The sequence below is a fragment of the Brassica napus genome, chromosome C4, assembly GCF_020379485.1.
Source record: "Brassica napus cultivar Da-Ae chromosome C4, Da-Ae, whole genome shotgun sequence".
In the NCBI taxonomy this organism is placed as follows: Eukaryota; Viridiplantae; Streptophyta; class Magnoliopsida; order Brassicales; family Brassicaceae; genus Brassica; species Brassica napus.
In genome coordinates this window covers 7,446,982-7,460,837 of record NC_063447.1, presented here as the reverse complement: position 1 = coordinate 7,460,837, position 13,856 = coordinate 7,446,982, and the positions used below count along the sequence as shown (strand labels likewise).

At 36.2% G+C, this 13,856-nt stretch overlaps 2 protein-coding genes across 2 annotated transcripts; both read right to left on the bottom strand.

Moving 5' to 3' along the window:
* Positions 1 to 351: 351 nt before the first annotated feature.
* Positions 352 to 4,598, bottom strand: LOC106385566 (transcription factor IIIB 60 kDa subunit-like). Its single transcript, XM_048754116.1, has 18 exons — positions 4,390 to 4,598; positions 4,234 to 4,315; positions 3,412 to 3,487; positions 3,247 to 3,335; positions 3,084 to 3,160; positions 2,947 to 3,003; positions 2,761 to 2,882; positions 2,540 to 2,634; positions 2,363 to 2,449; positions 2,199 to 2,279; positions 1,932 to 2,078; positions 1,694 to 1,805; positions 1,517 to 1,602; positions 1,338 to 1,418; positions 1,137 to 1,265; positions 904 to 993; positions 739 to 819; positions 352 to 662 (listed from the first exon to the last, which is right to left on the bottom strand). Exons 1-18 carry the CDS (start codon positions 4,449 to 4,451, stop codon positions 552 to 554), a joined length of 1,665 nt encoding a protein of 554 aa, XP_048610073.1. The 5' UTR covers positions 4,452 to 4,598; the 3' UTR covers positions 352 to 551.
* Positions 4,599 to 9,496: 4,898 nt separating this feature from the next.
* Positions 9,497 to 13,856, bottom strand: LOC106383994 (general transcription factor 3C polypeptide 3-like). Its single transcript, XM_048754940.1, has 14 exons — positions 13,717 to 13,856; positions 13,233 to 13,428; positions 12,866 to 13,123; positions 12,502 to 12,642; positions 12,330 to 12,411; positions 11,977 to 12,090; positions 11,561 to 11,706; positions 11,251 to 11,336; positions 11,033 to 11,150; positions 10,875 to 10,919; positions 10,624 to 10,750; positions 10,400 to 10,514; positions 10,114 to 10,304; positions 9,497 to 10,023 (listed from the first exon to the last, which is right to left on the bottom strand). Exons 1-14 carry the CDS (start codon positions 13,779 to 13,781, stop codon positions 9,644 to 9,646), a joined length of 2,064 nt encoding a protein of 687 aa, XP_048610897.1. The 5' UTR covers positions 13,782 to 13,856; the 3' UTR covers positions 9,497 to 9,643.

Sequence of the window (13,856 nt, the reverse complement as noted above, 5' to 3'; positions counted from 1 at the left end):
ACGGCGACGAGCGGAACTCCCTGCGGCGTTTGTCTGGGAAACCATAGCAATGAAAATCAAAGTCGATGCTGAGCTGCTGCAGTGAATCGGAACCGAAGGCTACTAAAATCGTCACGAGAGCTCGGAAGGAGACAAGACTTTTCGACTTTTAGGTTTAGCAGAATAATTCGATGGAGAGAGAGAAAGAAAGAGGAGAAGAAAGCTGTTTAATTACCGCGGTGGTTTGTGGGTTAGAAGTAACTCGGCACGTCTGTCTTGGGAATCGCGACAATCTCTCTCACGTGAGAAGGCTTCAGTGGCAAGGTCGCAATTTATGAGAGAGATGAGGGTGTGATGCGTCTTAGCTGGATGAGTTGTATATGATCGAAAATGAACGCGACCCAAAGCAAAAATAAAAACTAAAACGGACCCAAAGCCCAAAATAAAAACTTCCCTGCGATCCACTTTGCCAATATTTTCGTTCTCCCATTGGAGGAGGAGAAATTTAATTAGATTAACAAGGGTTCTTAACTTTTCAAATCATTGGACATGCTCTAAGATCTAGTATATTATTACAATCCAAAATCATAACCATCCTCTTCTTCTTCTTCTTCAATTTCAACTTCCTTCTTATTCTCTATAACTGTCTCGGTTCTTGATTTCTTGGGGGACTTCTCACCTGACTGAAACAAGAAAAAAATTGTATAAACAGTGATGAGAATTAAGGAAACAAGAAGAGAAGATCATAATAAAACTTACGGAAGTATCGAAGCGCTCTTTCAAACGATCGGGGTTGAAGAGCTCTTTCAAACGATCGGGGTTGAAGTACTTACTGAGTTTCTGTATTAAGAGTTCAAGACTCAAAATCAAAAACATAAGAAAATTCCAAATGTTTTTTTCTTGAAAACCAATATATTTTGTTACCTTGCTCTCAAGCACTCTGGTACAAGCTTCCAAAGCTGTGGATGCGGGAGGCGCGTTCTTTGCTTCCTCTTCACGTTTTTGTCGCTTTTCCTAAAAGAATAGAGAACAAGAGTTTGATGGATAAACCATATTAGGGTCAACTATTTACACTGGGCATATTATTTTTCGTAAATCTGATACTTTGATAATATAAAGCATGCATGCATAAACATCACTACTGCAATGTTGGTCACCTTTCTAGATTTTGACACATATGCTTTAGAAGCTTCAACAAGATTTCTTGCGTACTCTGGGCAATTAGCATTGCTCGCGTTGAAAGCGTCACTAGCCGTCTTCAGAGCTGCTTCCTTAGCCGCTTGCTCCTACAAAACAATTAAAATTTGGTAAGATTCTAACAATTTAAGAAGGAAATACAAGAGAAGATAGTCTATCACCTTAAGCCAGTCTGCGTTAAGAAATTCCCATGACTTCTTCACAGCTCGCTTTTCGTCCTCGTCAAGAAAACAGCCATCCACCTGTTGGGACACAGTGAAAATAGTATGACCACCACAGAGGTTAAACATTCTACTTAGAATCTAATACAACAAAAAGTAAGCAAAATTATTTTGCCCACCACAGGATCACCATCGAGGTCAGAAAGATTGTCTGATTCATCCGAATCTTCAGCATTCCAATATGTTTCTCCTCTTACACTTTTCTCTGAGAGACAGACAGCACACAAAATTCTCAAGAGCTCTCAAACAAAGAAAAAAAACTTTAATCTATTTTCGATAGTTGTTTAAGCTTTTACCAATCCCTCCCTCGTTTTCTTCTCTAGAAGCTTTTTCCATTCTCTCTTTCTCTGCTCGCTGGAAAGCGGGAGGATCCGACCCACCAACAACTCCACCAGAAACTTTCATGAACTGCCACGGAAATAAATTTGGAAAAGGAAGGCATCTGATTGTTAACTCTCATGACCCATTTGTCAAGGGCTTTTGCCAGTTGCATAACCTTAAAAAAAATGGAAAGAGACAAGTCTGGAGACTTACCTTTTCGTGACAGTCCCTACATAATCCATAACCAAAACTTTTTGAATCCTTATGTTTACAGTTCACTACTTCTTTGTCAGAATTTGGTCTTGGCGTAAAAGGTTTTTCAAGCAATATACTTTCTTCGCTTTTATCGAGCTCCTCAACCTACCCAAGCATGTACAACAATCGAAAATACAATCAACAAGTAATGTGAGGCAAAAAAAAAGGCATAGTGACTATATCTAATTAGCGAATAACTCTACAACTGCAAATGAAATAACTCACAGTTAAAGTTGCGGCCCCGGTATTAGCAAACTCATTTAATCTTTTGGTTATTGTTGCTCCACACATATGCACAATGTGTGCCTGAGAAACACACATCAAATCGAAACATCATTGTTAGCTCTATTAATCTTATAACAAATATCCGCTGAATCAGATATTCTTACAATATCTGTCGTGGAGCACATGACACCATGAGAAAGGGCAGCTATGTAAATTGCTGCTCCACATATTCCACTAGGTTTCCGGCCGGTCTGCAAGACAATATAGATGGTCAACAATTAACACAAGCCAGAAAATTACTCTTAAAAACAATAAAATTAAAAAGAGGAGTGGAGTCACACCTGCATCCAATCTCTCTTCATACTAGCTATAATGTTCTTAGTCGTTTCCACGACTTTTTTTGTTGTTGCATAGGCATGTGCACCTTTCAATAAGCCTGCAAGTGTGTGTGTATGATGAAACAAGAAGTTGATACGACTGTTGTTTGTATTTGACTATATTCACACCAACTAATTAAAAAAAAAAGGAAAAAGAATGGGAGCTAAAAGACAGACATACTTACTTTTTGTGAATCGATCAATGAAGATTGAAGGATCAACAAGCTCCTCAAGGTCCTCAAGGTTCGGGTTATCCACCATATAGAACAGTTCACAGAGTTGCAAGTACACAGAACCTAACTCGTAACTAGACAAAAAGTTTGAAATGAACAGGTCAAACGTAGGGGAATGAAAAGAATTCCTCATCTTACACGCAAACTCGAAGGTAGCTTGAAAAATCAATAAGAAGAACCGCAAGTTCCTTTTTCCTGCAGTTAAGGAAAAGTTTTTTGGTCAAAAATGGAAAAAAATATAACTGGGGGAGAGAAATCTGTAATAAGAATCCAACCTGCAAGCCAAGTAGAGACAGGAAGAGAGTACTAGTTCAGATCTGCGCCCTTTGGTGAAGTTTTGGTCAGCTGCCATCTTGAGAAGATAAAATAGCCGTTATAGAATCATGCATGTGACAAGAGACAGACAGAAGATATGTAAAACCCCTGACAGAAACATACATCAAAGAGTCGGGAAGCCATATTAACCACATCATCTCTGTCCTCACCAATTTGCAAGGCATCTCTCAAATTCATTAACTCATCTTTAGCTGCCAAAACAAAAAGGATCAAATTTGGCACAAAGGTAACAATGCACTAACCGAAAAAAAAAAAAAGACAATATACCTATTCTACTTCTCCTTGCACGACAGCTTGTAATCCCACTCTGAACACTCCTCACTATGTTACCTGACGCTTGGCTCTGCAGCACGGACAAAAAAATAAAAATGTGCAATTAGAAAAACAGTGTTACCCGACCCAGACCAACGGTCTAACCGCTATACCCGGTGACCCGCTAAGTAATCCGATTTGGGTTTTAAGAAGAGAAAAAGACAAAAATAGCACTAAATCAAGTTTATGTTCCCAAACTAGCACTCGGTCAAAAGTCACAAAAATAGCACTTAATGTTTTATCAAAAGTCACAAACTTAGGGTTTAGAGTTAAATGGTGAGATTTAGTATTTAGAGTTTAGGGTTTAGGGTTTAGAGTTTAGGGTTTAGGCTTTAGATTTTAGGGTTTAGGGTTTAGGGTTTAGGGTTTAGAGTTTAGGGTTTATGGTTTAGGGTTTAGGGTTTAGAGTTTAGGGTTTAGGGTTTAGAGTTGAGAAATGAGGTTTTGGGGATAAGATTTCAAATTTTGAAAAATAAAAAAAATTAAAATTTTCAAAGGATAAACTTAGAAATGTGCTATTTTGGTCATTTTAGTTTTTGAGTGCTATTTTTGTGATATAAACTTAGAAATGTGCTATTTTGGAGATTTGTCCTTTTAAGAAATATTGGTTAATAAAAAAAAACGATAAAATCCGCTAAAACCCTTTAAACCAGTAAATAATTTTTAAAACATTTTATATATATATTCTGGCCATAACAATGTCACTAAAACATATCTGACTATAATAATCTCAAATCTCTTTCTAGGTCTAAAGAATCAGGGATGGTTTTTGGGTACCTGTCCAGCGGCATTCTTAATGAATGTAACTTCATCAGAAAAATTGAAGTTTTCCAATATCCTCCCACATTTATTACATGCCCTACGTAATAAACATAAACGTAGCTCATTATCATAACTAGAAACCTTCAAATCTGGAAATCGAAAAACACTTACAGAGCACCGCCTTCGGGGCGAAATCCGTCAACTTTCTTCGCACAATGGTTACACCAGACCATGGCGGCGAGGCGAAATCTGATGAGAGCAAGTGGAAAGGGATTATTAGGCTTTAATTCGTATCCTCTCGTGCGACGGATTCGCGACACTCCTGATCACGCCCGGGTCTAACAGTCTGCGCTAGGTTATTAAAATGGGCCTGAATTTCGTATGATTAAAATTAGCCTCTTCATCATTTAACTTTAAACAGGCTGATCCGTTTTAAGAAAAAAAAATGAGTGAAAAATAAATCTGCACTAACCTTAGATTTAGATTAATCCAAATAATTCATAAGGTTATTTTTTTATCCATTTTTCATTGGTCAAAAAGTTTAATATTTCTTTTAATTAATTATTATATAAATTTAGTTGGAATTTTAATGTAGTTTATGTGTCTAGTATATTTAATAACGTTATTGTTTATTTTGTGGTTTAATGGATCTAATTGGCCAAAAGAACTTTATCTTTTTTTGTCTTCTCTTTCATTATTTGATGATTTTTGTTTGTTAGTATTTTTTGTAAGTTATGTTTTATTCAAAATTTATCTATTGAAAATTTAAGATAAATCTATGGTAACAAGGAAAACACATCAAGCTTGATAATCAATTTATTTAATTGTCAAACTCAATTAACAAATTCAAACCTTCTTATTTTAGGCTCTGAGAACAACAAAGCAACAAATGAGCACTGAGCAAGGATTGCGGCAGAGACAGCCTTAGCTGAGGTGAGTAAATCTCTTTTCCATGACGCTTTAGAATAACTATAATTTTATAAACTCACACACTTAAAATGCAATCAGGCCAGGAATCGTAAAAACTTGTGAAGCTGTCGATGATGAGGAAAAAAAAAGAGATTAAACCGTTTTTCCAGTTTCATACCTAAATTGTGACTCAAGACCCACCGATTTCCAAGCTCAAGCATTTAAAAACTCAGCTATTACGTTTTCATTGTGTTCGAAAATAGACCTATACTACTTTAAACGTTTTAGTCCACCATTCCCATTTTTAAACTATCCACAATATTTTTACCAAATATAAAAAAACTACGAATGAAATAGGCAGGCATACAACTATATAATTATACGAAATTATATCATTATTAATCTATCTAAAAGAAACTATACTACAATTATATATTTTCAAAAACATGTCATGACACATTTAAAAAAAAACTAATTAAATTTCTTTTGGAAAAAAAAAACTGTTTTACGTTTCAATATTAGAGTTTTATATTAAAAACTACCTAAGTTTTGCTGTCATGAAATTGCTAATAACATAAAGATTCGATTAAATCGTACAAAAATAAAATATGGAAATACAGACACAATTCAATTTGTCAAACATTCTTATCTGTAAATAAACAAAAAAATTATTCACTAATAAATATTAACCCCTAAACATTTCGCACAAGCCCTAAACAAGCATGATCCCTCTTTGTCTTTTCTATCCATTAAACTATGTTTCTTTGTATAATTTGTAAACATCTTAAAAACCATTTTATTTTTAATGTCATTCAACTATTTAACAATAATATACTAACAACCTACTAATTAGATAATAACAACACCATAAACCACAACTCTTCAACATGAGAGCACTAATAACACAAATACTCGATAACATCATCTAAAATAATATATGGAAATATCAAAGGGAAAATTTTACTTATACACTTTTCTTGATATCACTATTCAACTTTACCATTAATAAAATGACATTTTCAAAAATACCACATTCATTAATGTGTAAAAGACAATACTGACCTTAACTTATCAGCAACTCATCTCTCTCTCTCTCTCTCTCTCTCTCTCTCTCTCTCTCTCTCTCTCTCACTCACTCACTCACTCTCTCTCTCTCTCTCTCTCTCTCTCTCTCTCTCTCTCTCTCTCTCTCTCTCTCTCTCTCTCCTCTCTCTCTCTCTCTCTCTCTCTCTCTCTCTCTCTCTCTCTCTCTCTCTCTCTCTCTCTCTCTCTCTCTCTCGTCATCGTCCAGATCCACCGTCTCCGTCCAGACCCGCCGTCGACGTCTCCGTCCAGATCCGCCGTCGACGTCTCCGTCCAGATCTGTTGTCTCCGTCCAGATCCACGAAGCATACGAGATCGAGACTCAAAACCTCAAAATGTTGAATCCTCAGTAAGAATCACAACTTGTAAGTAATTTTCTCGGATTTTGTTGTTTCGATCTAAGAGAAAGAGTTATCTATTAATACCCGGATCTAAGAGAAAGATTTCTAATTGTGAACATTGAGTTTTTGAAACCCTGTATAAATCTAAGTTGTTTAGTAATGTAATTGACATGTTCAGTTTCCGACACTCATGAAAGAAGGGTATGTTCAAGCTTATATGAGAGCCAGAACCCTGCCCTCACACATTTTCTTTCATCTACAATAGTAATCACCAAATTCATCATTGGCTCTGGTTTTTTTTTCTTAAGTCTTATTGACCAATCATTGACATTTTTTTAGTTTCTTCTTGTGTCTTAGATTGCAGAGTCTGTCCCTTTAGCAGTGATAAAAGGTATGCTACAACGCAAGTGAAGACTCCACCTCAGCTGCAGAAAACGGTGTGTTAAATAACTCAGTTTTTGTTGCTCTTTCTTGCATTTTTGTCTCATATGTCAGTTGTTTCCCATCATTTGATGTCTCACATCAACTATTTATAAGTGCAGGGTGCTGCTAGAGTGTTTCCGGTAAGCCATGGATTTGTTTACGAACCTTATGCACTTCATGAGAAAATCTCGTGGTGGCGACAGTAAGTTTGGCATTGTACTTACCTTTATTACTTATATGTTTTGAGAAATGTTGTTTCTAGTGCCAAGAGTTAACATGTCTGCGTTTCTTTCACTAGTAATCATTTTTTAAACTCCCAAGTATAATCTAGTCTTTCGATATTGAAAGGCAGAGCATAATTTTTCTCGTAGAATTGAGTTTTTTTTTTAAGAACTCCAACTGAGTTACAAATTTGTTGCTTCTGCAGGTGCTTGTACGTGACATATGGGTCTTTGAGAAGTCTCTATTCCACACAGGAGCTTGATGGCGTCTCTGTGGCCATATTAAATTTTCTTCAAAGGATATAATCCAACCTGCCCTCTGGTTTTTTTTGATGAGTCAGTATCTCTACACAATTTGTATTCTTCTAGTCTATGTTGCAACTAAAGGGTGAATGTTTAATGATTAGGTTCTAGATTATAAACAATTTATAAAGACTTATAAAAAATTTAAAGTCTATAAACAATTTATAAATGTTTATGAAAACGTTAAAGTTAATAAACTATTTATAAATGTTTATGATAACATTAAAGTTAATAAACAATTAATAAGGTTTATATAGGTTTACGAATCAATTATAAAGTCCCTAAATCATTCATAATAATCTATAACCATTTAGAAAGGCTTATAAAACAATTTATAAGAGTTTGTAACATAATTTATAAGGGTTTACAAGAATATGTAAATAATCAATAAGAGTTAATAAGAGTTTATAAACCTTTTGTAAAGTTTATAAAAAAACACTTTATAAAGTTTGTAAATTATTTATAAATGTTTATAAATTATTTGTAAGAGTATATAAACTATTTATAAAGGCTTATAAAGAAGTTTATGGATGGTACAGTAGCTGAGTCCCAAGAAGATATCAAACAAGAAGCAGTGAATCATTTCTATCAATTCCTTACACATACTCCTTCGGAATACACTGGTGTAAGTATTGAGGAATTGAAATCTTTGCTAAATTACGAGTGGTCTGAGGTTGATAGAGGCATTCTAACGAGGGAGGTCTCTGCAGAGGAAGTGAGAAAGGTTCTTTTCTCTATGGCAAGAGATAAATCGCCTGGTCCAGATGGTTTTACCAGCGAGTTCTTCAGGGCTACTTGGGCAATAACAGGAAGAGATTTCGTTACTGCAGTCAAGTCTTCTTTTGATAAAGGATTTCTGCCTAAGGGAATCAATTCCACCATCTTGACGCTTATTCCAAAAAAGACTGATGCTGTCTATATGAAGGATTATCGCCCTATTTCATGCTGCAACGTCATTTATAAGGTAATCTCCAAGCTCTTACCAAACAGAATGAAAAGACTCCTTCTTCTCTTCATTTCCTTGAATCAATCTGGATTTTTGAAAAATCCATCTCTTTGAATGCTTTTCAGACGCAGTTTTCTTCTTACCAGAAGTTTCCCCATTAGATAGCTTCAATTGCCTTCTCCCGGGTGCAGTCTCTTCATTACAGACAGAGACATTCCTATACTTGAGTTTCTCCAGATATCGGATCTCATCATCACTGTCATCATCGCTATCGAAAGCCCGCTTCTTTGGGGCTCGTTTGCTCTTACGAACCGAGACACTTGTTCCCCTTTCTTAGTGACACCTTCGAGACCAGCCTTCTTATCTAGAGGGGAATTTCATTTATCAGAACTTTCCTGCCATTAAATGTCAAAAGGTATAGTAAAAAATTCTAATTCACACAAGACAATTCAGCAACTTGAGCTTCGCCAATACACCAAAGCAGAGGATAATTTTACCTCTAGACCGTTGTTAGTAGTATCATTCACCGATTTTGAAGACTTTCAAGATGAATCGTTAGCATGAACCAGCCGAGTCACTCCACAACTGCTGATCTTAATCTTCATTCTCTTTGTTTCATCCTCTAGCTCACCCAAAGCAGTTGCCTACACTTGCCTTTCCATTGATCCTGCCATTACCTTCATCTTGGCGGCTAGTGTTCTTCCAGCTGACAGATAAAAACACAATTTTTATAATATTGTTGTCGTCTAAATTTAGTTTTAAATTTTTAATTCTAATTTAATTTTATGTGTAAAATTTTAAAATATAAAAGAAAATTTGAATTATTTATGAGTTATAAAATTTCAAATTTGAACTTTTAAAATTCGTTTTGGAAAGAAAAAAAAAACTTCAAATCTAAAGTTGTTATAGAGTGTATTTGGAAGATGCTCTTGGACTAAACCAGACCTCAAAATATAGAACAAAAATATTTCCAATCTAGATGGACCGGATTCAAATATTTTATGAGTTTTGCGGGGTTTGGACCAAACCAACCTAGTTGGCATCCCTACAAATAAATCCTTGAAATATTATCTTAGCAAGAAGCAATTATATATTTATATACTCCAAGTAAACTCAGTTAACGAAGTTGAAATTAAACAATAAATCAACCTTAAGACAATAATAATAGTTGGTTGCAGAGTTTACAAGACAGACGAAACTCAGAAAGTGCAGTGATCCTTTAAGACCTGCCTCGCGAGATCAAACGCTCCGCTGTGCTTATAGATCAAATGCAGATTGTGAGCAGCCTCTTTGCGTAGGTCACAGTTAACAGGTTTACGCTCTTCCCCAACGTTTGGATCTTCATTTGTGAGTTTCGGCATTGGATACTCTTTCTCGTAGATCGCTAAAACCTTCTCGTAGTATGAAGCCGCATGAGTCACAAGACCTACGTGGTGATACGCCCGAGCAACGTTATACAACGACTCTTGACTGTTGCTGCAGATTCTTATATTGTTGTATAGAAACGCAAAGCCTTGAGCGAGACACTCATGCCGGTTCTTGAGTCTGAAACCGAGTGCTAAGTTGATTAAAGCAGCTCCTGGAAAAGAAGATATATAATAAGAGATCAAAAATTTTATTTAACTAATGAGCTAACTCTTGAAAGCGAAGGAGAGAAGAATATGCTTACCTACGCAGAGGTTGATTAAAGGGCTATCTGGCATTAGTTTATATGCTTCAAGGTATTCTCTAGCAGCATCTTGATGTCGGCTTGTCACGGTGAAATGATGACCAGCGATCAGAATAGGCGGTACACAATCTCTGTGCTTGCTTCTTAAGTGATGCATGAACTTAGCTTCACTCGATGCTCTTTTCCCTAGTCTGCGGATAATTATTAGGGACGATATTTAATAATACTGCAAAACAGAACCAGGAAGACAACACTTTAAGTCAAAATGAAATGCCGCTCTGTATACCTTGAGATGACTTTGTAATAGCAGTTCCAGGCATTCAGACGATATGGGTGTTGCTGAATGACAGATCTTACACAGTCAAACCACTGCTTTGGATCCATAGTATCACATGATATCTCTGTAAAACATCAATAGAAGAAAGCGGTGTTAAACATAAACTCACGAAGACCTTTTATCTAAAAGTCTTGAAGGAAAAATGGGATATCAAGGTTCGGTTAGGAGATTACTAGCTCCAAGTGACTGAAGCTCTTTTTTCTTCTCAACAGGTAGCATTTTGGCGTCCAATCTACGAGCCAGGTTAACTATCTCAAGAGCTTCCCAATATCTCTGCAGGGAAGCCAAAGCCTTGCACAACTACAAAACATGACAAACATAAAGGAGGACGGCATCAAGGAAGTTATACGGTCATACTCAAGAAAAAAAACGTATGTAAAAAGGAACCAATATACAAAATATGTACAAGGGAACGGTCAATTACATCAACAAAGAGACGGTGATACTCTTCATCCTTGATAGCTTCTTCCTGATTAGAGATGTCAAAGAATAACCACGGTCAACATAAAAAGAGTAACCAACGATAAGGCTGAAACACAAAAGTCTTGTGGAAGGTAAAACTGTGTGCACATAGATAGATACCTCAGAGTCACTACACATATCTTCGTTATGAGCTTTAATAGCAGACCGTTCTCTGATTCTTTTTGTTTCATTTAGTGTTGCCCTGTTTTTGCGCCACTTTTTGGGTCCGCCTCTCAACCTACGCTCAACATGTTTCGGAACAAACATTACTAAATAATGTGCAGACAGAAACGGCAAGCAAGGGCTGGATATAGTTTTTTTTTTTTTTTAATACTCACTCGGAAGCTTGAGGATCTCTAGGACGTCGGCGTCTTCTATTTCTTTGAAGCTCCGAAAGAACCGATCGATTTCTTTTTCCCTTGACCTAAACGTTTTCGTGAGGCCGAATGCAAGAACAGTGTAAGTCGCCAGCAAACAAAAATATTTCTATCAAACTACTTTCTGCTAATGCTGAATGAAAGAACCCTAACGAAATACAGGATGTTCAGATGGGTAAAAAGTACGTTTTTCTTCAAGAAGCAGTAACTATTTATGTTGTCAATTTCGTTAGCATGTTTATTATATGAAACTTGGATACAGAGCTATTACCGTACGCCGCCAAACCCACTTAAGAACCAACTGCAATGCTGTATTGGCAAATTCCTCAAGCATCCCTTCCGAATGATAGATCTGACAAATATGCATCCTGATCTTTCTTTTCTTCCACCATGCCTTCTGTTCAGACGTGTCAAGATCTACGCTTAGAGAAAAGAACCATCGTAAGCAATCTTATGACAACATAGTTGGATGCGTATCGCATAAATAACATTTTGGAAGAAAAAAAAAACAGGGTGTGAATTCGACACTGGAAAGATAAACCATTGTACAAAGTTTGACATCAAATCTGTCAAAGTGATATTTAATAAGGTACTAAATCAGTAAATCATTGTACAAAGTTTGCTAAACTATTCACTCGCTTGTAGACAATACAGCCAGAGAAGATAATGATTTTTTTCCTTGCTGACCTGGATTTTCCGGAGGAGAAAGCACTGATATAGCTTCATCTCGTTTGCCATCTTCCAGGAGAAGTGAAGCCAGAGTTATGCGAGCATCAATTGGATCACTGAGTTCATTCAAAGCTGAGGGAATTTTCAGTTAGCAACAAATAGAAAAAAAAAAACTAACGAGAAACTGAAATACAATAATAAGATTTTTAATTTGCAACACACGGAAAATCATAAAAGATTTGAGTTTGGAGACCTTCACAAAACATTCCATGTAATTAACTATACATATGCATTTAAAAGATATTTCATTCCAGAAAATACATATGCACAACAACTAAATCAATCTCTTACTAAATAAATTAAGAAAGTACCTCTGTAATAGAAAACGATGGCCTGTTCTCGTTTTTCCAACGACATATAACAGCGAGCAGCTTTCACAAACAAATAGCCATTCTACAAGGAAAACCACAACTAGTTACCAAAGTGACGAAGCAAAAGTTGTAAGAAAAGAAACAGTCGAGTGTACAACTGCCTAATACTTACATTCAGAGAGTCATTGATTGCTAGCAAATAGTATTTGAGAGCAGAATGAAAATTCTCGATGTTTGTTAGCTCATCAGCCAAATCGATGATGAGCTTTGGATGTTCAGATACAGCCTCCCGTGGTAGAATACTTAAAACAATCTGCAGAGACGGCAAGCAACATCATTCACAAGAGAAGATACATCAACTTTTTGAAAAGAGAAAACAAAACAACGCAAAGTAATAAGAAGACCAACGCAAAAAATTATTATACTTAACGAGGCCACATTCTCTTTTAATAGATTTATATGATTATCTCATTTTTTCCAAAATCTTGTTATCCATCTATTAAATAATTAGAAGAGGGTATAGCTTTAAAGCAAACCTCTGCTTGCTCCATTTCTTCGAGGCGAACATGGCAGATGGCTTGTCTGATTTTTAAGCTGGAAGGCAGTTCCTTTCCTAGATTGTAAATTTGGCGCACATCATGAATATACTTAAGAGCTCTATCATACGCATTAATTTGCATCAAAACATCAGCCAGTAGATCCAAGATATCGGGCCCCACTTCAGATGGATGAGATTTTATATGATCCTCTAACATGTTTGCTGCTCGTTCACCCTTGCCGGATTTTAGAAAATACTGAGAAACCCAAGAAGAAGAAGAAATAGGTTGGCATAACCATTTGTCTTTTTCTGGGTAGAGAAACTAAATCACAGAGATTAAATTTCAACTCATTCAGCATCTATACCTCTGTCCCCCTCTTGAGTGGCTCGATTATCTCAGGATGCCGACGAAATATTTTCTCATAGGTTTCAGCAGCTTCTTTATATTTCCCAGCACTTAGGCAGAGGTCTGCATATTCATATTTCAGATCGATGTCCTCAGGATCTGCTTGTACTGCTTTGGACACATAATCGCTTGCTAACACCATGTTCCCTTGTTCCCTGAAATCAATTAATTTTTCTTAGTTAGCTTTTCACAGCCAAAATCAAATTTTAAACAGAAAATTAAACAGATTCCCTTCCTGCTTCCCGCGTTTTCGTTCTACTCTTTTTTTTCCATACGAACATTAAATTCTTGCTACTTAATTACTAGCAAGCTCTACGATCTCTGATAAGGTCTTACTGTAACAACTAGATAGCCATAATTGACAAGCATATTGTAGTAACATAAATTTTTTTCCGTGTTTGGCATTTCTACCTGGCATTGATTGATGAACAAGGAGAACTTACTTGGCCCTGTCGTAAAGCAACTTCCAAACATGTGATTTTGGACCTTTTATATATGCAGCAGCCATCAATGCTTCAGTAGACAATGAGTCGGTCTTACCAAGGTTGTCAGGTACAAGTTGTTGGGTCCCTCCTAGATGGAG

What these genes read in the sequence shown, in the direction of transcription:
- LOC106385566 (XM_048754116.1), bottom strand. Translation starts at nt 4,451, where the DNA reads ATGGTCTGGTGTAACCATTGTGCGAAGAAAGTTGACGGATTTCGCCCC. An exon ending in CGCCCCGAAGGCGGTGCTCT is followed by an intron (nt 4,316 to 4,389) that starts GTAAGTGTTTTT and finishes TTTATTACGTAG; the next exon opens with GGCATGTAATAAATGTGGGA. An exon ending in AAGAGCGCTTCGATACTTCC is followed by an intron (nt 663 to 738) that starts GTAAGTTTTATT and finishes TTCTTGTTTCAG; the next exon opens with TCAGGTGAGAAGTCCCCCAA.
- LOC106383994 (XM_048754940.1), bottom strand. Translation starts at nt 13,781, where the DNA reads ATGGCTGCTGCATATATAAAAGGTCCAAAATCACATGTTTGGAAGTTG. An exon ending in AGTGGGTTTGGCGGCGTACG is followed by an intron (nt 11,337 to 11,560) that starts GTAATAGCTCTG and finishes GAAAACGTTTAG; the next exon opens with GTCAAGGGAAAAAGAAATCG. An exon ending in ATCACCGTCTCTTTGTTGAT is followed by an intron (nt 10,751 to 10,874) that starts GTAATTGACCGT and finishes CATGTTTTGTAG; the next exon opens with TTGTGCAAGGCTTTGGCTTC.